At 45.4% G+C, this 23,120-nt stretch overlaps 1 protein-coding gene across 1 annotated transcript in view; it reads right to left on the bottom strand.

Moving 5' to 3' along the window:
• The window catches only part of UNC79 (unc-79 homolog, NALCN channel complex subunit), a 245,531-nt gene that overhangs the window by 31,506 nt on the left and 190,905 nt on the right, over nt 1–23,120 (bottom strand). Inside the window, exon 45 of the mRNA XM_029597854.1 lies at nt 757–846. Coding sequence (XP_029453714.1) covers nt 757–846 — 90 coding nt within the window. The remainder of the gene's footprint in view (nt 1–756; nt 847–23,120) is intronic.

Here is a 23,120-nt window from a genome sequence, read left to right as displayed (position 1 = left end):
TCATCAAGCAAGTTTTTAAAGCTTTCCTAAATTTTAACAAATCTATCTCTTCTCTCAAGCCAGGAGGCAAATGATTCCAAAGTTGCGGACTCATTCTAGAGAATGGTCTAACCTTCAGACGAGAATGTCGAAACATTTTAACCTCCTGGACTCTCAAAAAAATATCCTCTCGAGGACCTCAAACTGCTATTAGGTCTGTACCAGCTGAGACGGTCCTTAGTTGCTGTGAACCAACTCCTTTCAATGTTTTAAAAGCCAGAGCCAAATTCTTAAACCTGCATCTAGAACTCACTGGGCGCCAATGCAGATCCAAAAATAATGGGCTCAGAAGGAGCTCTCCTGAGCTTCCGGCTACAATACGAGCCGCTGTGTTCTGAATAATTTGCAGTTTTCAAGTAGCTTTGACAGGTAATCCCAAAAATAAAGCATTGCAATAATCAATGTAAGACAAAACTAAAGCAAAAACTATGGATCTCAAAACTATGACATCCAAAAATAGTCTAATGCTTCCAAGAAAAAGGAATATTCTAGATCAAGAGTTTTCAGAAAGGGCAGTAAACAGGCCTGCTTTTCAGGACATCTACATTGACTGTTCCTCAGGTGCACTTGCATAATTATGTTCTAAGAACAAGGCTAATTTGCATACTTTGGTTACCTTGAAAGCCGGACCTGCTAGTGGGCCTCGAGGACTGGGGTTGGGCAGTCCTGTTCTAGTTGCATTGCACAGAGGGATTTTTTTCTGCCAATTATACTTACCTTTAATTTGGTTAATGTGTGCATGTCGGCAATAAAATCCAACAGTTCGCCGACATACTGCCTCATGCATTCCATCGCTGCTGTCCCACCCTGCAACAAAAAGCACCAGTCTTAGTTTTGCAAAATTCCTGAGCCACCTGCATGGTTGATGGTCTTCAGGTATTTGTAGCTTGGGGGGGCCATCCATAAATGACGTCACACTATTTTGACATGAAATCAACCCCTCCCCTTGTCACACTTCGTCACAAATCTCCAAACCCCTTCATCACAAAAGTGGTAACTGCCTCCCTCCCCCATCGGAGCATGATGTAATTTATGGACGGCCCCTTGTTGCATTTTCACCATGCTGCAAAACAAGATATTGAGTTTGACTTGGCGGGGGGGGGGGGGGGGGGGAGGGGGAAAATGGATATTTGGCTGTCACCGAAATGTACTCCAGTTCCATGCATTTTTTCCCAGTAACTGCAGAAGTGGCAGAATAAAGGTCAGATGCTTTCTGCATGTGTACCGGCTTCAGTTTCAGTGCAAAAAACCTTGGTAGATCACGTTTCTGTCCTGGCGTTGATGCCTGATTTGTAAAACATTTTGCCCCCATTCTGTGCCAGTGGGGAAAAACAACTTTGGGAAATCAGACTTTGTTCTTTACCAATTGATGCAAATCCCATTGCCCTCCCATTGCCACAACGCATGAGTCATGCAGAGCTGCACTCGGTGCTCCCCAACTCCCTGGAATATGCTCGCAGCAAACGCAACCCTGTTCTATTCTGCAAGTGACATTTATTTAGACACTTATTGGAAACCGAGGCTGGAAGTGATGGTTTTCTCCAGAAATGTGAGGTTACATGATTCATTGGCTATCTGCTGTCATTCTCTGGGTATGGGTCAGCGCCTTTTTGGAAGATGCGTTCGTTTCCTCTTCTACACAGAATTAACATTCACTCTCCTCCCCTATATGCCTTTCTAGGGTGCATAGATAAGACAAGGAGATATCTAACTCTTATAAGAAACATTATCTCATGCAGTCAGAGGATGGGAAAGACACAAAGCTAACCTGGAAACATTTTGAAATAGCTCCTCACTTGTTCATGCAACTTCTGGAAGGGAAACGTTTCCACAGAAAATATTCCTTCAAGCAAAAATGTCTGTAAAAAGCTCTGTGAGGCTGATGTACTAAGGTGCGGTAAGCATAGTGCACCTTTTTATTCATGTTTTAGCGCACTTTATTCACTCACAGTGTAATAAGGATTTTAGCGCTCAAAAAATCTGTGCTAAAATTAGTGCAGTCCAATGCAAATGTTCTGTATCGCTATTACTCCCCAATGCATTACTCCCAGTGCATTAAAGTCCTAAATTCTTAGCTCAGGTTTTTAAACACTGGAAATGTAACTCCTGGGTCGGAGGTGGAGTAAAGATAACTCACGGTGGCTCTAGTCTTAGTTCATGGCACTGTACCAGTGTGGCCCCAGGTCTGGAGTTCCTGAACTGAGGACTCCCAGATCCAAGGTGGACCACCACACCTGAGAACTGCAGGTCCAGGAGCACACACTAATCTCAGAAAAATTAGTGAATTTTTCTTCCATGGCTGAGCCAGGAGTTAAATTTCTAAGCCTAAAACAGCAGGCTAGGCACTGGTGCTCCCAAGCTAAGGGAATCTCTCTTTAACCCTCAGGTCTGAAGGGGTTTGGTGGGGTATGGGAGGGTAGATAGGTGGGTGGAGGATGGTTTAATGAGTGGGTAGAGGCAGTGGACTGGGGGCTTTCTGACACTGGGGGCAGAGTCCTTCTGAATCAGGGGTCCTGGGTCGGAGCAAAGAGCCTCCAATTTGTTTTAAGTTAAATACAGTAGCAAAGAGTTAGGGCATTATTTAATTTTACTACTATTTTTAATGCACTTGTCCAATGTCACAGTGGGGCCGATGTAATAAGACCTGCAGCAAAAAACAGGCGATCGTTATGTGAGTGGGTTTTGATCACCTCACGCGGCTGAATCTGCCGCTTCCGGGGGGATGTAAAAAAAAATAAATCATGCAAAATGATTTGCGCGCAGAAATCCGCGCACTTACGGAAAAATGCGCGTACCTAAGCATGGTACAGGGTCTATGTAATAAGCGGCCGCATCCGCGCTCAAAACCCGCGCTGATAATCTGCACATAAAAGCAAGTGAGCGCGCGAAGGGGTCTCCCTATTAAGTGAAAGTATGACCCCGGAAAGAATTTTTAATATTTTAATTAACTGTGCTGCAGAAAACATGGCAAATATTTTCATGGATGCTAAGTCACAACAGTCTTCCGCTCTTCTGGCCGTGTATCTGTCTGCCCAGGGAAAGGCCTACCTCGGCGCTTACTTGGTCGTGAATGTATGCCATCGGGTGCCCAGAAAGGCGCCTAGCTAAGCTGGCCACTCGGATGCCGAGATAGGCGCTCAGCTAGGTGGTTTTCAGGACATTCGGACACCAACATAGCTCCCCCCCCCCCCCCCCCGAGTCAGCTGACACTTAACTCGTGCCCTGACCGTGGAGGTAAAAAACCCGCATTAAAAAACCCGCACTAGCATTAGCGCGGCTCCCTGCATTGCCTATGATTAGCTAATCACTTCCTTTGCAGGCCGTTAGCATGCACTCGCGCAGGAAAAACCGCGGGTCTGTGAGCACATTTGTACGCACTTTTTTCCCCACGAACAAAACCCTTATTACATCCCCGTTTAGGGCTTTGCACGGGAAAACGCATGTACAGACACACAGACGTGCGTGCACAAACCCGCGGCAGCTTCAAGGCACCTTATTACATCGGCACTTTTTTATTTCAAAATCAGTATTCAGTGAGCCTGTTTGCAGGGAAGTTATCCAGGTAAAGTAACCTAGAAAAGTAACCGGAACTTCCCTGGAAAAGTGTTCGGCTGAGTAGACCCGGATAAAGTTATCCACGGACAGTGTATTCCCGACCAAGTTAACCAGCTAGCTTTATATGGGTAGCACTGAATACCAACACTCCCAAGCTAAAATTTAACCACGCCTCTGTCCCCACCTCACTTTATTCAGCTGACTTCTGTGCAAATAACGAGTTTATTCAGACAAAATTTAGCTGGTGAGCGGCAGGGAGAGAAATATTCAAATCTCAGGTTTTCTCTGGCTAACTCCAAAAGTTCGCCGGACAAAGCCTTTGAATATTGACCACTCTGGTTTTAGTGCACTTTTTGGCTTGTGCTTTTTATTAACTCCGGATGCATTTGCATATCATTTGCATTTCGGAGTTTCCTGGTTTTTTCAAAGTGTGAGTAAAAAAAGAAAAGTGCTAAATTTTAGCGCACGATTTTTACTTGCGTTGGAACTTTTTTTTTTTGCCTGACTCTCAAAGTTTAGCACTTTGAGAGGAAAGTCCCACAGCACTCAGCTGCGTTTTATTGCGATTTGTTTTTTGAAGCTCATCGGTTTCTCTGCTCCTTTGTAGTTCCAGCTCAGTCAGAACCGGGGCTGGGGCCTTTCGGCCCAGCTGAACTGCTGTTTTCCAGCAATGACCGCTCGCTGGACCACAGGGAGGAGAACGGATCCCTGCTGGAAGGAGAGGCTTCTCGTAAGAAGAGCGTCCTACACTCCCAGGGAGGGGAGAGATTACCGGGGCCCAGACTAGGAAATGCTTCGCGAGGACCCACGGACTTAAGCAGCAAATCTGGGGAAGCTTTGTTTGCCTCTGGGTTACGTTAAGCTGTGTGCGCGCGCCGAGGTGAACGGTGCCACCGTCTGTCTTTTAACATCCTGCGCCTGTCAATTCCCTTGACAGGATAACAAACGCTGGAAAAGAAAAGGTCGCCGGCAGCCCTGTCACAAATGCCCTTCTCCGGGCTTGCATAAATGACAGATTTCTCCTCAATCATTTCTTTTTTTTTTCTTCCCCAGCGGTGATGCATTCCTACCAGGGTACCAACAAGGTGTTGCGGTGCTCGGGGGGGGGGGGCCCGAGCTACCGCAGCGATGTGGGGCTCTGATTCCAGCCCCCCCCCCCCCCCCCCCCCGAAACATCTACTGTCCTTTATTTGGAGCTCAGCTCCTCCTGTCCTGGACTGGACAACGTATCCCCATTAAATATAAATATATGGGGCCCAAATATTTAAAGTTTATCCGTGTGTGTAACTGAACCGGATTATCACTTATCCAGCAAAGTTGCAAGCCATATTCAGCGGCACGGCTTATGATGCTGAATATCCGCGTAAATGTCGCCACTTAGCTGGGTAAGTTACATTTACATTTATTAATATTTCTGGATCGCTTAACACTACAGTAGGTCTAAGTAAGCGATATACAATAAAACATACATAATAAAACTAAAACATACAAATAAGTTACATCCGGCTAAGTTAGATTAGCTCTATGGCAGGTCTAACTTATCCGATTGACTTCACCAGATAAGAACGAATATCACTACTTATCTGGTTAAGTGAATTGGAAAGGTAGTGGCACCCTGACCCGCCCACTGACTATCTGGCTATGGTCTTAGCAGCCGCTGATATTTAGTGTTTGCTACTTAGCCGGCTAAGTAGTGTTAAACACGCTTTGAATGTCGGCCTCATGATTTCTTTTGACACTGATACCACATTTAGTTTTTGTCTTTAAAGTCATACATTTCCCAAAGGAAGGGGTTAGAGTTTCTTAATTTTTCAAATCTGTCACAGCAGGCAGTGATAACAGGGAATGAAACGGCTCCCCTATGAGGAAAGGCTGAAGAGGTTAGGGCTGTTCAGCTTGGAGAAGAGACGGCAGAGGGGGGAAATGGCAGAAATCTCTAAAATCATGATTGGAATAGAATGGGCATGTGCGTGTTACATAAAATAGCCGCGTCCATGTGCGCACACCGGGGAACCGCACGCACGTGGGTGCCCGCGCAGAGTTTTTAAAATCTAGCCCTCGGGGAATAGTCACTGCTTATCCCTGCACAATAGAAGCATGGGATCTTGCCAGGTACTTGTGACTTGGATTGGCCACTGTTGGAAACGGGACCTGGGCTAACCCAGTATAGCAAATCTTATGTTCTTATGTAGTAACATGGTATACTAAGAGGATAACATTAAAAGATCTGGGTAAATACCCATATACGCATCCGGATAAGTAGCGCTTTTGAGACGTATGCTGCTAAGTGGTGTTGAAACTGTTGTACACACATTTTTTACTTTATATTTAAAAAGTATGTGTGTGGAGATTTTACAGGCGAAATTTAAGTAGTACTTACCCTAGGTAAGTCACTTTTTATTTGTGAAAGTACACAAAATGTTCGAACATAGACGTGTGAATGAAATTACCAGTTTAACCAATTAGTCCACCAGTTTGCCCAGTCCTTCTCCATGTCATTGAGACCCTCCTGGTCTTCAAATGGATATAAACAGGATGGAGTCGGTCCAGAGGGTGGCTACTAAAATGGTTAGTGGTCTTTGTTCATATGGGAATTGACTTAAAGATCTAAGCATGTATACCCTAGAGGAAAGGCAAGATACGGGAGATATGATAGAGACATTCAAACATCCCAAAGGTTTCCATGTACAGGAGATGAGTCTTTTTCAATGGGAAGGAGGCACTAGAACAAGGGATCATGAGATGAGGGTGAAAGGGGATAGACTCAGGAGTAAGCTTAGGAAATATTTCTTTACAGAGAGGGTGGTGGATGCATGGAACAGCCTCCCAGTGGAAGTGGTGGAGACAAAAACAGTATCTGAATTCAAGAAAGCATGGGATAAATACAGGGGATCTCTAAGGAAGAGATGAGAATTATAATGCTGAATTAATTGGACGGATGGGCAGACTGGATGGGCCACATGGTCTTTTTCTGCCGTCATGTGTCTGTGTTCCCTCAAACATCCCATCCAGTCAGTGCTACACAGGAAACACGGTGAATATCATTTAATAAACAGGTGTAAATATATGTGAATAAGTTCTCAAATCTACTCACATAAGTCTCTTATAAAACAGCAACTTGCACATGTAAATGCTGGCCCTGCCTCTACCACTATTTTTGGGGTGTTGCATTTTTTGGGACACTCCCCATCCTTCTTACCATCCCCTTTTTGGGATGGGCTCAGTGAGCCTATACATTCTCTGCTGAGCATGGTCAAATGGGAGACCCTTTTAGGTCAGAGAAGAGAGAGGGGGTGATTTTTGTGAGAGGCGGTTATTGGTAGGCCTAAAGCCTTGCCACTGCAGTGCTATTGAGAGGGGGTTTTTTTGAGAGATTGGATTTTTTTTTCTACTGTCTTAATCAGTGTCTGATACCAGGGATCAGTTTTTCCCAATGTGGAAGCACTGGAGAACCGGTGAATCTACCCTACTGCCAGTCAGCAGTTGGGTTGGTGCACTGGAGGTTGGAAATAGTTTTTTGAACAGTCATCCTTTCAGGACTGGATTTTTGATGGTGGTTGCATTCCCATGTCCAGTCAACAGTGGGTTGAAACTGCTAGAGAATGCTATATTGGAAAGAGATTTTGCAGCATCTGAGGAGAGAGGGATTTGGGGATTTTTGTTCCCTTCTAGAACATGCTAGAGGAAGAAGAAAGCATTCCCATCCTTGCTGGGGAGTCTTTTTGCTTGGACATTGCTTCAGAGGAAGTGAGAGGAGCTATAAAATCTGGCACCGTGGATAAAGAGGCTGTGGCTTCTGGCATTATGGTTTTTGTGATGCTTTTCATGCTTTTTGCCATCCTAGTTTGGATTAGGGATGTGAATCGTTTTTTGACGATTTAAAATATCGTCCGATATATTTTAAATCGTTAGGGCCACGATACAATACCAATTCCCCCGATTTATCGTTAAAAAATCGTAAATCGGGGGAAGGGGGAGGGCAGGAAAACCGGCACACTAAAACCCCCTAAAACCCACCCCCGACCCTTTAAATTAAATCCCCCACCCTCCCGAACCCCCCCCAAATGCTTTAAATTACCTGGGGATCCAGCAGTGGTCCAGAACGGCGGCGGTCCGGAACGGCCCCATCAATTGAATCCTGTTGTCTTCAGCCGGCGCCATTTTGCAAAATGGCCACCGCAAAATGGCGGCGGCCATAGACCAAAATGATTCGACGCAGGAGGTCGTTCCGGACCCCCGCTGGATTTTTGGCAAGTCTTGTGGGGGTCAGGAGGCCCCCCCAAGCTGGCCAAAAGTTCCTGGGAGTCCAGCGGGGTTCCGGGAGCGATTTCTTGCCGCGAATCGTTTTCCGTACGGAAAATGGCGCCGGCAGGAGATCGACTGCAGGAGGTTGTTCAGCGGCGGTCCGGAACCCCCGCTGAACAACCTCCTGCAGTCGATCTCCTGCCGGCGCCATTTTCCGTACGGAAAACGATTCGCGGCAAGAAATCGCTCCCGGAACCCCGCTGGACTCCCAGGAACTTTTGGCCAGCTTGGGGGGGCCTCCTGACCCCCACAAGACTTGCCAAAAGTCCAGCGGGGGTCCGGAACGACCTCCTGCGTCGAATCGTTTTGGTCTATGGCCGCCGCCATTTTGCGGCGGCCATTTTGCAAAATGGCGCCGGCTGAAGACAACAGGATTCAATTGAGGGGGCCGTTCCGGACCGCCGCCGTTCTGGACCACTGCTGGATCCCCAGGTAATTTAAAGCATTTGGGGGGGGGGGGGGTTCGGGAGGGTGGGGGATTTAATTTAAAGGGTCGGGGGTGGGTTTTAGGGGGTTTTAGGGTGCCGGCTCACGATTTTAACGATTTTCACGATAGTTTACACACCCAAACGGCAACAATACGATTCCCTCCCCCTCCCAGCCGAAATCGATCGTTAAGACGATCGAGGACACGATTCACATCTCTAGTTTGGATTGAGTTTTTTTTAAGCATCAGTTAACATTTTTTTGAGTTGATCACCACAGTTGCCTCCTTGCAGTGTTTTGGGGGAGCTTTGCTACATCCGGAGGACTCCTCCAGCAGTGAGTACAAACTGATCAGGGACTGTGAATTGTGGGAGAGCGGATGACTAGGCTACAGAGGGCCCTGGGAGGTGTATACCTCCTCCCCACCGGTGAACCCCAGCATCCCAGGAGCTACAGACTGGAATGACAGAGAAATAAGAGACGTCCAGCAAAGCAGGGTACAGCCCTGGGAATTGCGTGGCCCCTAATTCAGCATATCCAGCGAAGAGCGTGTCACACACGCGTATATTTTACAAGCGAACCCTATTTACGCGTGAATATTTGAGGTTTATAAAATAGCGTATATGCAAATTTTTTATGCGCGTGACTTTTGAAAATTCACCTTTCAGGGGGTCATTCTATTACAACCCGCAGAAGAAAGTCGTCCAAACTGCACACGAGTTACACCAATTTTCTAAGTTAACTTAGGCGCGTATATTCACTTTGAAAATTTGCGCCTCAGGACCACCCACGCACAATTACACCTGCTAAGATACAGACAGAGGGGTCCATATTGAAAGGCGTGCAGCCAGATAACTTGTGAGCTGTCAGGCAAAATGCTGACTTTTGACATTTTGGGGTTCTTCTCTTGACTTAGAATATTTTAGATATCTTATTATCCAGCTAAAGGTCAGCCTAATAATATTTCCCGCTAACTGTAGTCGTACCACAGAGCAGTCCTAAAGTTAGCTGGATACAGTTGTACATTCTGCGGTATGGCTGTGCCACTAAATATCCTGCCAAAGAGAGCTGGAGAAGTTGATCCGGCTAATTTTGCAAGCTGGCCAGTGGCTGAATATTACGCCCAGAGATTTTTTTGGGAAAATGTGCGCACATACTTTTGAAAATCCAAAATTATGCACGTCAGTGAAAATCCCTCCGCTAGCCCCGCCTCCAAGAATGCCTCCGCGTAGTTCAGGTAGATTTACGCGCATACGGGACATATGTCGATAAGTATACCTGCAAATCGAGTAGGTGATTTATAAGAAAATAGTGGTGGTGCAATGCTACAGAATACACAGCTAATCCTCAATACCCCTCTCTTGCACTAGCTGCACATTTTAATGCCATTACCTTTCAATTTTTGAAAGTGGCTCCTCTGACATTTCTGTCCTCCGTTGGAATCATGCTTGCTAGCAACGGAGTCACAAATTACATCACCACCGGTTGTCAGGAAACTACTGGGCATCTGTTTCCAAAATTAATTTATTTATCTAATTTATTTAAAAGTTTTTTTTATTCCACATACATCCTATTGCTCGAAGCGGATTGCAATAAAGCATACCAATCAATAAAAAAAATAATTATACATACAAATTACAAAGTAAAACAAACAACTCAATAAAAGAGTGAGTAAAGAAAGAACAAATGACCTGTGGCATAAAATCAAATTTTCTACCTTTAATTGCCTTCCAAAGCCATTCTGAATAGGTGTGTTTTTAAAGCCTTTTTAAACATTTTGCTGCATGTAATTAAATGTAATTGCTATGGCAAGGAGTTCCAGATTACTGGTGCCGCTTCAGAAAAGGCTCTCTCCCTGGTGATACCAAGCCGTGCCTTTCTAATCGAGGGTATTTCAAGAAGAGTTTTATTTTCTGACATCAAGACCTGGTTAGGTTTATAAACTCGAATAGTATTAAACCATGAAATGGAGTCATTTTGTAAGAGTTTATAAATCATTGCAGCTACTTTGTATTGAATTCTGTACTGGGCTGGAAGCCATTGAAGGGCTGCAAGAGTGGGTGTAATATGTGTAATATGTCTTAGATGCAGAGTATTATAAATTTGCCGTGTGCATTTTTTCACATATTCCACAGTGCGTAGTGCGAAAAGTCTTTGAAAAATTCTACCGAGAGTATGATTGTTGTGTCCATCAGTTCCCGACGCCCTCTCTCTGCCCTCCTTACCTCTTTGGCACCTCCCTCTTCGCCTGCGGGAAGATAAGCTACCGCGGCGTTCTTCTGCCGAAGTCCTCCAGCGTCCCTGGACCGGCTAGACACTGCAACCCGCCATGTTTCCTGAAGGCCTAGGGGTGCGTGTGCGGCATGGCCCTGACTGAAGTACCGGCGACGGCGCGAACCTCAGGGGCGTCCCCCTGAGATGACGTCACCCGCGACGGATATATAAGGTCTTAGAATTTGCTAACAGATTGAGTTAGCAAGGAACGGACTTGCTACGGGTTACTCTACCTAAGCTACTCTGCCTCCTCAGACTTACCAGGGGTACCCGCTCCTCGGGGGCTTCACTCTCTCCTTTGTTTTTCAGGTGACAGTCTGGAACCGGTACTCGCTCCTTGAGGGCCCTCGTTCCCACACTTGCTCCGTATTCCCTTCTGCCTGGAAGTCATCACTGCCAACTATATCAGTGAGTTACCATCGCTCTCTCAGAGCTTTCCCTGGAACCAGGTACTCGCTCCTTAAGGGCCTATATATTCCAGCTCCTGGGCTTCTATGAGACATTGTGTGAGTGTTACCATCAGGTTCGGTACATGAACTCTGCATACCCTGCCTACTCACTGTATTTCAGTTTCTCTACAGCTCAGCCTCCAGGGATCGCTGTTCCAGTATCTGAGGGACTACAGCCCAGCCGGGCATTCCAGCTCACTACTGCCACCTCTGGTGGTTCAGTATACTGTCTAATAAAAGAACTAGTGTGTGTCTGTCTCCTAACTCTGAGCCTGACCGGTAGTCCCTCTCGGGATCTTCCCCCGGGGGCGTGGTCATCTGCCACTGGTTCAAGGATCCACCCACAACTCTCCTAAATAAAAACAGATTGCTAACTCCTATCTGATTGATACTCCCAACAGATAGCAACTCCTAATAATGATAAATTAAAAATAAATTACTCCAGGAGGTGGAGAGGAGGAGAGGTGAGAGCAGGCCTGGCGGCCTTTCCGGGGGTGCAGCAGGAATCGACGGCCCTGATGGTGGTTACAGCTGGGTACCTTCAGTGTTGACGTCATTCAAGGGGGACGTTCAAGGGGCCTATAAAATCGGCCCTTCTGCAGTTCCCATTTGAGGTAGAGAGGAGAAGGAGAGGTGAGAGCGGGTCCAGAGGCCTTTCCGAAGGTGTGGCAGGAATCAATGGTCCCGACGGTGGTTACAGGCGGGTACCTTCAGTGTTGACGTCATTCGAGGGGGACGTTCAAGGGGTCTATAAAATTGGCCTTTCTGCGGCATGCAGCCGCTGCCGGCACATTGCCGAAGCCGCAAGTGCCAAAGGGGCGCGCAGCTTTGTTACAACCTGGAACTTTGTTGCAACCTGGAACTTTGATACAACCTGGAACTTTGCCTTGACTTTCTCCTCCCTTTGTACTTTATAAATCCAGTGCCTCTCCGGATCCGTTGAAGCCTTCATAGACTTTAAGTGGCTCCAAGATGTTGTTGCTAACAAGGCGACTGTAAGCATCCCTTTAACTGTGAGTAAATACCTCTAAGAAATGCCTCATTCGGCTCGAAAGAGGAGAGCCAAGGAGCGTCAGTGGTTATCCCAACGGTGGGCCTGATGGATGCCCATATTCGCCACGGGATGGATTTGGGGTATGAGGTTTCACTGAGCGTTGGGAGGGGGGAAGAAGAGGCCTCTGACTTTCATAAACTAATGACATCACTCTCCCCTGGGGAGAGATCCCCACCAGTTAATCCCACTGCTAGGCTCCTGTTGGAGCAAGAAGACCTGGGGCCGACCGAAAGTGTTGGCGTGAAGGAGTCCCCCACGAGACGAAACGAACATCAGGAGAATCCTATGGCTTTGAATAACATCCAAGAAACCGACGAATCTTCCTTTGGAGCAGCAATTGAGGGGCCTGGAGAGAGCGACGCTGGACCTCTATTATCACAGTTTAAGCCTCTGGTAAGGCCACAAATATTTTCCTTAGAATTTATTTGGGAAGCTATTAATGATTTGAATAAAAATATGGGACTACAAATTGCAGCAATGTTGAAAACAGTGAATGATACAAAAATTAATGTTGAAAAAAATGGAAAAGGATAATTCTCAGATAAAAAGTGAATTGGTAAATGTTAAGGCTGATATAGGAAAAGTAATGATTTGCAGGTTGTAATGATAAAAGAAAATCAAGCCTTACAATTAAAGATGGAAAAGCTGGATAATATCTCAAGATCTAAAAACATTTGCTGTATAAACTTTCCTAAAACTACCTACTCAAACACCTATGCAGATATGGAGGAGATACCTGATGGAGGTTTTAAATTTATCCGAGGCTACATTGCCTATAATTTCAAAGTTATATTATTTGCCTTCGTTAAAGAAATCCTCCAGTCTAAGAAATGAAGGAAATAATCAAATGCAGGATTTGCAGCAAAGACAGCTAACCCAAGAAACAAGTCTTAATATTTCGGAGATTCTGGAACAAACAAACAGAGACTAATTTAGTGAAGCCTTCAACACTATTTGTGTCATTTATGCTTGTGTCTGACAAGGACTGGGTTTTTAGGAGTTCTTGGGCTAGAAGGTCCAATTGTTCTCCGACCTATCACCATCATCTCAAAAGTGTAAGAAACAATTTCTACTGCTAAAACCGCAAGTATTGCAATCTGGAATGTATTTAATTTTGAAATTCCCATGCAAATGTTTAATGAAGTCTGAAGGTAACACATATATATGTACTCAACTGTTACAGCTAACACAGTTTATTGTTCATAGAGGAAAACCAGCTTTAAGCTCTACATCAGGAACCACATAGAAGCGCTCCTTAGATGTGAAGTGATCTCTCTAAAAGTAGTGTTACCATCCTATAGTTAGGATTGCTTTGGTTAATATACGTTTTGTGTATATATTACATTGAAATTGTGAAGTCTTGGATCCATTTGGTGGGCTTAAAAGACAGGATTGGGAGTCTAATCCCTCTGCATGAATTACTAAGAGTATAAAAATTATTTATTAATTTGTGATACCTTTAATGTAATTCAAGTTGTGTATTGTTTGATGTTTAAATTGTAAAATGCAATAAATAGATAATAAAAAAATAAAATAAAAATAAATTACTCCTGGATTTCAACAGGGTTCTTTTTTTAGATGACTTAACAGCCTATGCCATAAACTTAACATACACATTAAGGCCCTCTTGCGTGCACTAAAAATAGTGAGCTATGCAGAAAAGCTTTAAAAGTGAATTTTAAAAGCCCAACGTGTGCCAAAGCCAGGAGACATGCGAGAATGCCGAGCCGGCACACACTGAGCGGATTTTATAAGACGCCTGTGTACGCACGTATCTCCCTGTACGCGCACAAATGGAAAAGTCCAAAAAAGGGGCAGGGCGTGTCGGGGAAGACCAAGATATATACACGCGAATAGTAATGCGCAAGGCGCACACCGGGGTCCCCTGCTGCGTAGCTTTACTTCTGCAGTGGATGGCGTGTAAGTAAGTAAAGAAGTGAGCAGGGATCTAAAGGTCAGGGTTCACGGACTAAAAGGGAGACTATTTAACTAGGGTGGGTTAGGAAGTTCCATCCCTTACCTGGGCAAACTGGGAAAACTGGTATTTGCTTCGGTGTGCGTGTCTACTAAAATCTTCCCACTTACGAGGTAGAAGCAGCATTTGCGCACATATGCGCGTGCCTACTTAAAATTGTGCGCACCATTGCGTGCACACAGCTTATTTTGTACAATGCATGCATGTACGCACATATGTTATAAAATGGCTGCGTCCCTGGGCATGAGCCAGTAAACGTGCACACACGTGCGCCCACGTGGCTGTTTAAAAGTTACTGTACCAATGTGCACGTTACACTGCTCTTTCACCATGCTGACAAAGTGGTGCTAAAATTACTGCCACCTTGCATGTAAATGAGGGAGTGTCATATGCAAATTAGGCTTTCCCAAACACACAGGAAATAGGGTGGTATGATCTGCACACCTGCTATCATCCATGGGCTCTCTAAACAGTAAAAAAAATCAACACCTGCCTCCAACCAGGTGTTGAATCTTTACCATGTTTTATTTTAAAACATATATAGGCCACTCTATCCCTTGTTCTAGGTGGCTTACATAGGGCCTCATGTACCAATATTGCATTAAGGGGTGTTTCCCATGCAAATGAGGCTTTGCTTTGAGAGAGAGAGAGAGAGAGAGAGAGAGAGAGAGAGACTTGCTATAGAGCCTACTCCCTAGACAGGTATTTGTTTCCCCATGGTAGGCCCACCTAGTAACTCGAGGTGGGGATTAGGTATGAGCATAGGGGGTTGGGGGCCACGTTCACATTCAACATGAGACATACGAACAGAACAGTGGTCTCTTGTGAAGATCTGATGCCCTTCGGAGTGAGGAAACTCACTCCAAGAAGAGATTTGGGCAACGTTCTCTCAACCTAGCTTGATGGACACTCTACCTGGGCAACAACAAGCTAGGTTGAGAGAATGTTGCCCAAATCTCTTCTTGGAGTGAGTTTCCTCACTCCGAAGGTCATCAAATCTTCACAAGAGACCACTGTTCTGTTCGTATGTCTCATGTTGAATGTGAACGTGGCCCCCAACCCCCTACGCTCATACCTAATCCCCACCTCGAGTTACTAGGTGGGCCTACCATGGGGAAACAAATACCTGTCTAGGGAGTAGGCTCTATAGCAACTCTCTCTCTCTCTCTCTCTCTCTCTCTCTCTCTCTCTCTCTCTCTCACTCACTCAAATGAAAGGGTTGTAGCTATGAGCTGCACTAACACTGTGGCTGTTTCGTGGCACACGATAAACTGTTTCCCGCTTTACATATGCTCTGCCCCCTGAATTACAAATTTGCATTCACAAATTGTGTTAATGGCTGTTAGCATGATTTGCGAATTTATCTCCCGTGGTAACTCCTTGGAAAATGACCCCCATAGAGTTGTAAAATCCACCAGGGCCTGAAGTGAAAGAGTCAGCATGGAAAATTTCCTTCCCATAAGCCCTTCATAACTAATGTATAATTCTTGACCTGCTGTAACATGCTCTGAGCTCTTTTGATGGAAAAGTATGTAAAAAAATAGAGAGCACTGCTGGTGATGATGATAATTCATGAGCATCCCCCATTCTCCTCACAAAATCACAAGCTCCTTCCAGTGCATCACTACCTGAGTAATGATATAAACCCCATCCAAGGCAGTCCCCTCCTCCACCTGAGCAATGACATAGGACCCCCTTCAGGGGCATCCCCCTGCTCCCCCCAACCTGAGCAATGAAGCCATCCCTTTCTCCATCTCCAGAATAATGACATTGGTCCACACTAGAGGCAACTTAGGAAAACCCACTCCTCTGGAAGGACAGTTACCATTCCAGAGGTTCTCTTTCTTCACTGGCAGGAGCAAGTGCAGAGACCTCCTGCCAGCCCAGCTGATGAACTGTTGATGCAACCTAGCAGTGCATCACTATGTACGAGCCATAATGCCGCTTTAATATGTAACGAGGTGTCACTAGATGGCACCTCGTTACTGATACACAGTTTGCAGAGCCCTCCTGCTGGCCTAGCTGCCACTCACACCTCCCAGTGAAGAAGGGGGAACATAAGAACATAAGAACATGCCATACTGGGTCAGACCAAGGGTCCATCAAGCCCAGCGTCCTGCTTCCAACAGAGGCCAAACCAGGCCACCATGCATGGTAAGTGCCATTCCAGAGGGGTGGCTGGACTGTGAAGAGATCCTGATGGGAGCCCATGTCATTGCTCAGGGGATGGGAGGGAATGAGGGGAATGCCCCTAAAGAGAAAGCATCATTTCTCAGGGGGAGTGGATGGGGGGGGGGGGGGGCAGGCCCAGGTTAGGATTTCATGTCATGGCTCAAGGGGAGAAGGGATGGCATGCAGATGCCTCTGAAGGCAGCTCTAATCATTTCTCAGGGGGAATGCCATGGAGAGGATCAATGCCATTGTTTGGGTGGGTGGGGGAAAAGGATGCCCTGGAAGGGGCCCCGAGTCAATGCCATTGTTTAAACTGGGATGGGGAGATCAGGATGGGATGCCCAGGAGTGGGATTGTGATGAAGAGGAGGAGTGCGCAGATCATTATTTATGGGGGGGGGGGGGGGGGATTTGGAGGAAGAAATCCCCTATGCTAAATGTCCCTTAAATTTTGGGCTAGCTATTATGGAGAAATTCAGAAGGTAGCTAACATACATATCAGTTTTTTTATTATTAATAATAATAATAATAATAATATTTTATTTTTATTTATTTAGGAGTTTTATATACTGCTGTTCCAAAATCAGATCACAACAGTTTACAATATCAGCCTCCGGTTGCTGGATCAACATTCCTATTCTGTTTCATATACATTTTCTAGCAAATATATTTTCTAGGTCAATTTTATATCAAATCTATTTCATCTTGATGTTAAATGCATATTCTAGGTTGATACATAAACATTAACTGGGGTGCTTTGAAGTAGAATTATAACCTAAGATTTCCATTACATGATCCTTCACATTATATTCAGTATACATCACTCAATACTTATTGGTCAGATTGTTAGCGTAATCTAATGTTCCAGCAGCTATGTTATTAGCATATTGGAGTTTTACGTCAGTTCGTATGCATTTATGAAGAGCCATAATAACTGTATTACTTTTCCACCTTTCATGACACTTAATTTAATATTTATTTACTCAATAATATTTATTAATTGCTTTACTGATTTAAAAAATTACCCAAAGTGATTTTTCAAAGTGGATTACATTCCTTCAGACACTGTAGGGATTTCCCTATCCCCAGAAGGCTTACAGTCTAAATGGGTTATTTATTAAAGTTTTTCGTGAATTTTTTTGTTTGGTTACCGTGCATCTTAGTACTGTTGCCACGGCAGTGAGGCCGAAATGTAATGTGCACACAGTAAAATGAATTGCATAGTACCACCTAAAGTAGTTTCTTACTGAGCATTTGAGTGCTAAAATATTTTTGGCATGAGTTGTATTGCATAGACCTCTTAAAAGACAACCAACAGAATCGATCTTATTTTGGCTCCAGTGATACATGGTATGTGCCAGAGAATGTGTGAACCACTGTGTTTTGATTCCTAGAGGTGGTGCCTACAGAGATTCCGTGAACAAGATCCAGGAGAGTGTTCAATTCAGATTGGCCAGTGCCATTACAGCTGGGAGTGATCCCATACATGAAATAAGAGGTTAAGGGGGTCCAGTAGGTGGGGGGATGGCCTGGCCTGGCCAGCCTTTTTATGTTTGCTATTGTGGCGGGGTGGAGCTTACTTTTTTTTTTAAACGTGAAACAAACTTTTGTTTGCTCTTTGTTTGTTTTCATTGTTTTAAACATCCTTTATTCAATTTTGCATATAAAAGAAACACAGATAAGCAGAAATATCTACGCAGTTTTCTCTCTTTGCTCTTTGTTTCATTTTCAAAACAAAAGAAAAATGTTGTTTCCAGTGAAAGGACACGCCTACCTACCAGATGCCTGGTCAGAAAGAATCAGACCGCGCCTGATGAAGCTGTGAATTCCCGGAAGGAGGATGGAGCCTTATCTGTGAGATGTTTCCAGTCAGTGAGAACAATTGGAACGGGGAATCACGGGGGATCCTCCCAACATGCACATATTAAGGAGAATGTGAAACGCTCTGGAACGGATGGATTCACTAGGCAGGTACTTTGTAAGAAAGGAAAGCCTTCAGTACAGAATGAGTCAGAAGATCTTTTCCTTAAGCATGCTGAGGAGAAAACCAAGTGCTTTAAAGTCCCAGAGCTTTACTGTGAGTAATATATCTGAAGTCAGAGTAAGATGTATTAATGATTTGACAACTGGATGAGATCCTAAAGCTCCAAGTTAAACCCTCAATGGAAGAAAAACTTTCAAGGAGGAGGGGTATGTGAAATCTGAACCGTGAAATGGGATTCCACTATGCTCAGCACAGATAATTAACACCTATGCACATTCACATTGTTGTGGTGGAACAGCCTGTAAATATATATATTTTTTAATGCAAATAAAACTCAGAACAGTTGGAACCACAACTTGGGCATATACCACAATTGCTTCTGGAACTAGTTCCAACTATCAGTGCTTCCACAGAGAGGATTTGGTCACTCTTTCTTTTGACTGCCTTAACCCTCTGGTCCACTACAAAATCTGATCGACCACACTTTAAAGAACATTCAGACTGTCAGGAACTGACCCCCAAGAACAAATGGCAATATTATAATTCAATGAGTTCCAGTGGAGACAGAGTAACTTTTAAGTGTCTCTTCTTTATTATTTGTATTGATCATTGAAATAACACGGATTCAGTGACTGTAAGGGGTCTAGCTCTTACTATTTATTTTATTTAATTTATTTAACAGATTTTAATATACCGACGTTCGTAGGACACATCACGCTGGTTTACGAATAACTCAGAGAAGGAGAAATTACAATGAACAGGAGGCAGGGGACGGGAGCAGGCGAGAAAAGGGAGTGGGGAAGGGGAGAGAGGAGAGAGGAAGGAAATAAGTGCAGAAGAGTGAGAAAGTGAAACCAAACTATAAATGCAGAAGGAACTTATTTACAACATATTGTTATATTACCACAGGTTAGGGGGATACTAAGGAAGATGGGGAGGGAGGGCTGCAGGTTATACAGCAAATTTCTGGGAGGTGTGGGGAGGAAGGGAGGATGTCTAGAGGAGGGTAACAAGGGAGGGTGACCGGGGGGGGGGGGGGTGACTCGGGGGGGGGGGTCTGGGGGGGGGGGGGTCTAGGTTTGGTTAATGTCAGGGTAGACCTGTCTGAACAGCCAAGTTTTGATGCCTTTTTTGAAGGTGAGCAGGCAAGGTTCGAGACGGAGATGGGTGGGAAGTGAGTTCCAGAGGGTAGGGCCGGCGATGGTGAAAGCCCTTTCTCTGGTAGTGGTGAGGTGGGCGATTTTGACGGGGGGGGGGGGGGGGGGGGGTCTGCAGGGTGCCTGCAAGGGAGGATCTGGCTGGACGAGTGGTTGCGCGGAAATGTGGCATATCTTTGAGCCAGGGGTTGTTTTTATATAGCACGTTGTGAAGGGTGGTAAGAGTTTTATACTGGATACGGAAGGGGATGGGAAGCCAGTGCAGATCCTTAAGTATAGGGGTGATGTGCTCTCTTCTTCGGGTGTCTGTTAAGATTCTCTCCATGGCGTTCTGTAGGATTTGTAGGGGTTTAATGGTCGAGTATGGGAGGCCTAGGAGCAGGGAGTTGCAGTAGTCCAATTTAGAAAGTATGGTGGTTTGCAAGACTAGGCGGAAATCCTGTGTGTGAAGCAATGGCTTAAGCTTTTTAAGAATGTGGAGTTTGTAAAAGCCCCCCTTTAGCAGGGACTTAATATGAGCTTTGAAGTTGAGGTGCTGGTCCAGTTCAATTCCCAGGTCTCTCACAGAGGGGGATGGGGAGAGGGTAGAGGTAGGGAGGGGGAGGGTGGTGAGGGGTGTGTGTTCAGGTTGATTAGATATAATGAGTATCTCAGTTTTAGCTGCATTTAGAGCAAGGTGGAGGTTGGATAATAGCGTGTTGATGGCAGCTAGGCAGGAATCCCAGAATTGGAGGGTTTCTTTGAGCGTGTTTTGGATGGGGATGAGAATTTGCACGTCGTCGGCATTCAAGAAGAAGTTCAGGCCTAGGTCAGACAGTAGGTGGCAGAGGGGCAGTATATAAATATTGAAGAGGGTGGAGGAGAGTGAGGATCCCTGGGGAACACCTTGCGTGAGAGGAATGCGAGCTGATACAGATTTGTCGATTTTTATTAGGTATTCTCTGTGGGAGAGGTAAGAGGAGAACCATGATAATGCTATGTCGGCGATACCTATCTCTGCTAGCAGGGAAAGTAGGATTTGATGATTGACCGTGTCAAAGGCTGCTGAGATATCAAGGATGGCGAGTAGGAACGACTTCCCTTGGTCCATACCTAAGAGGATAGTGTTGGTGATTGCTAGCAGGAGATTTTCAGTATTACAACCCTTGCGGAAGCCAAATTGGGATGGATGTAGGATGGGGTGGTCCTCGAGGAAGTCAGAGAGTTGAGAATTGACGACCTTCTCGAGTACTTTGGAGAGGAGGGGCAGGTTAGAAATAGAGCGAAAATTTGCTGGGTCAGCGGGGTTGAGGGTGGGTTTTTTGAGGAGGGGTTTGACAACGGCGAGTTTGAGGGGGTCTGGGACTTTGTCGGAGGTCAGTGAGCAATTTATTATGTCAGCTAGGTATTTAGCAATGGAGGTGGGAATGGAGAGGAGGGTTTTCGTGAGGATTGTGTCTGCAATGTGAGAGGCTGGTTTTATCTTTTTTAGGATGGTCTCTATCTCTAAGGCAGATAGAAACATAGAAACATAGAAATGACGGCAGAAGAAGACCAAACGGCCCATCCAGTCTGCCCAGCAAGCTTCACATTTTTTTCTCATACTTATCTGTTTCTCTTAGCTCTTTGGTTCTATTTCCCTTCCACCCCCACCATTAATGTAGAGAGCAGTGATGGAGCTGCAACCAAGTGAAATATCAAGCTTGATTAGTTATGGGTAGTAGGGGAAGTAACCGCCGCAATAAGCAAGCTACACCCATGCTTATTTGTTTTACCCAGACTGTGTTATTCAGCCCTTATTGGTTGTTTTTCTTCTCCCCTGCCATTGAAGCAGGGAGCTATGCTGGATATGCGTGAAGTATCAGTTTTTCTTCTCCCCTGCCGTTGAAGCAGAGAGCTATGCTGGATATGCGTGAAGTATCAGTTTTTCTTCTCCCCTGCCGTTGAAGCAGGATATGCATTGAAAGTGAAGTATCAGGCTTATTTGGTTTGGGGTAGTAACCGCCGTAACAAGCCAGCTACTCCCCGCTTTGTGAGTGCGAATCCTTTTTTCTTCTCCCCTGCCGTTGAAGCAGAGAGCTATGCTGGATATGCGTGAAGTATCAGTTTTTCTTCTCCCCTGCCGTTGAAGCAGAGAGCTATGCTGGATATGCGTGAAGTATCAGTTTTTCTTCTCCCCTGCCGTTGAAGCAGAGAGCTATGCTGGATATGCGTGAAGTATCAGTTTTTCTTCTCCCCTGCCGTTGAAGCAGGGAGCTATGCTGGATATGCGTGAAGTATCAGTTTTTCTTCTCCCCTGCCGTTGAAGCAGAGAGCTATGCTGGATATGCGTGAAGTATCAGTTTTTCTTCTCCCCTGACGTTGAAGCAGAGAGCTATGCTGGATATGCATTGAAAGTGAAGTATCAGGCTTATTTGGTTTGGGGTAGTAACCGCCGTAACAAGCCAGCTACTCCCCACTTTGTGAGTGCGAATCCTTTTTTCCACATTTCCTCTTGCTGTTGTAGCTTAGAGCGATGTTGGAGTCACAGTAACCATGTGTATGTTTATTGAATAAGGGTATTGTCTCCTGGCAGTAGCCGTCATTCTGGCTAGCCACCCACTCTTTATTGACGGCCTCTTGATTTTATGGATCCACAGTGTTTATCCCACGCCCCTTTGAAGTCCTTCACAGTTCTGGTCTTCACCACTTCCTCCGGAAGGGCATTCCAGGCATCCACCACCCTCTCCGTGAAGAAATACTTCCTGACATTGGTTCTGAATCTTCCTCCCTGGAGCTTCAAATCGTGACCCCTGGTTCTGCTGATTTTTTTCCTATGGAACAGGTTTGTCGTTGTCTTTGGATCATTAAAACCTTTCAAGTATCTGAAAGTCTGTATCATATCACCTCTGCTCCTCCTTTCCTCCAGGGTGTACATATTTAGATTCTTCAATCTCTCCTCATAAGTCATTTGATGAAGACCTTCCACCTTTTTGGTCACCCTTCTCTGGACCGCCTCCATCTTGTCTCTGTCTCTTCGGAGATACGGTCTCCAGAACTGAACACAATACTCCAGGTGAGGTCTCACCAAGGACCTGTACAAGGGGATAATCACTTCCCTTTTCTTACTCAATATTCCTCTCTCTATGCAGCCCAGCATTCTTCTGGCTTTAGCTATCGCCTTGTCACATTGTTTCGCCGACTTCAGATCATTAGACACCATCACCCCAAGGTCTCTCTCCTGCTCCGTGCACATCAGCCTTTCTCCCCCCATCGAATACAGTTCATTCGGATTTCCACTCCCCATATGCATGACTTTGCACTTCTTGGCATTGAATGTCAGCTGCCATATCTTCGACCACTCTTCCATCTTCCTTAAATCCCGTCTCATTCTCTCCACTCCTTCCGGCGTGTCCACTCTGTTGCACATCTTAGTGTCATCCGCAAAAAGACATACCTTACCTTCTATCCCTTCCGCAATGTCGCTCACAAAGATGTGAGGTCAAGGGATCGCAGATTGATACCATTGTGGTTAGGGAGCGGAGGGGTAGGGGCGGGCTTAGAGGGGAAGCGCTTGATAATGTTAGAGATTTTGTCGTGGAAGTATTTTCTTTACTAGTAGAAGAGTGGCCTTTCTCTTCTTTAGAAAAGAGATTTTTCCAGCATCGGAGGGTTCATAGGGAGTTCAGAGGGTGTATTGGTCTATGGGAGTGACAGGAGGGTCCATCTCTCAAAGGGTGGGTCAGTATGCATGAGACTATAAGGATGACTCC

The sequence above is a fragment of the Rhinatrema bivittatum genome, chromosome 4, assembly GCF_901001135.1.
Source record: "Rhinatrema bivittatum chromosome 4, aRhiBiv1.1, whole genome shotgun sequence".
Lineage (NCBI taxonomy): Eukaryota > Metazoa > Chordata > Amphibia > Gymnophiona > Rhinatrematidae > Rhinatrema > Rhinatrema bivittatum.
The sequence above is the reverse complement of the archived record's forward strand: the minus strand, read 5'-3'. Positions and strand labels throughout refer to the sequence as shown.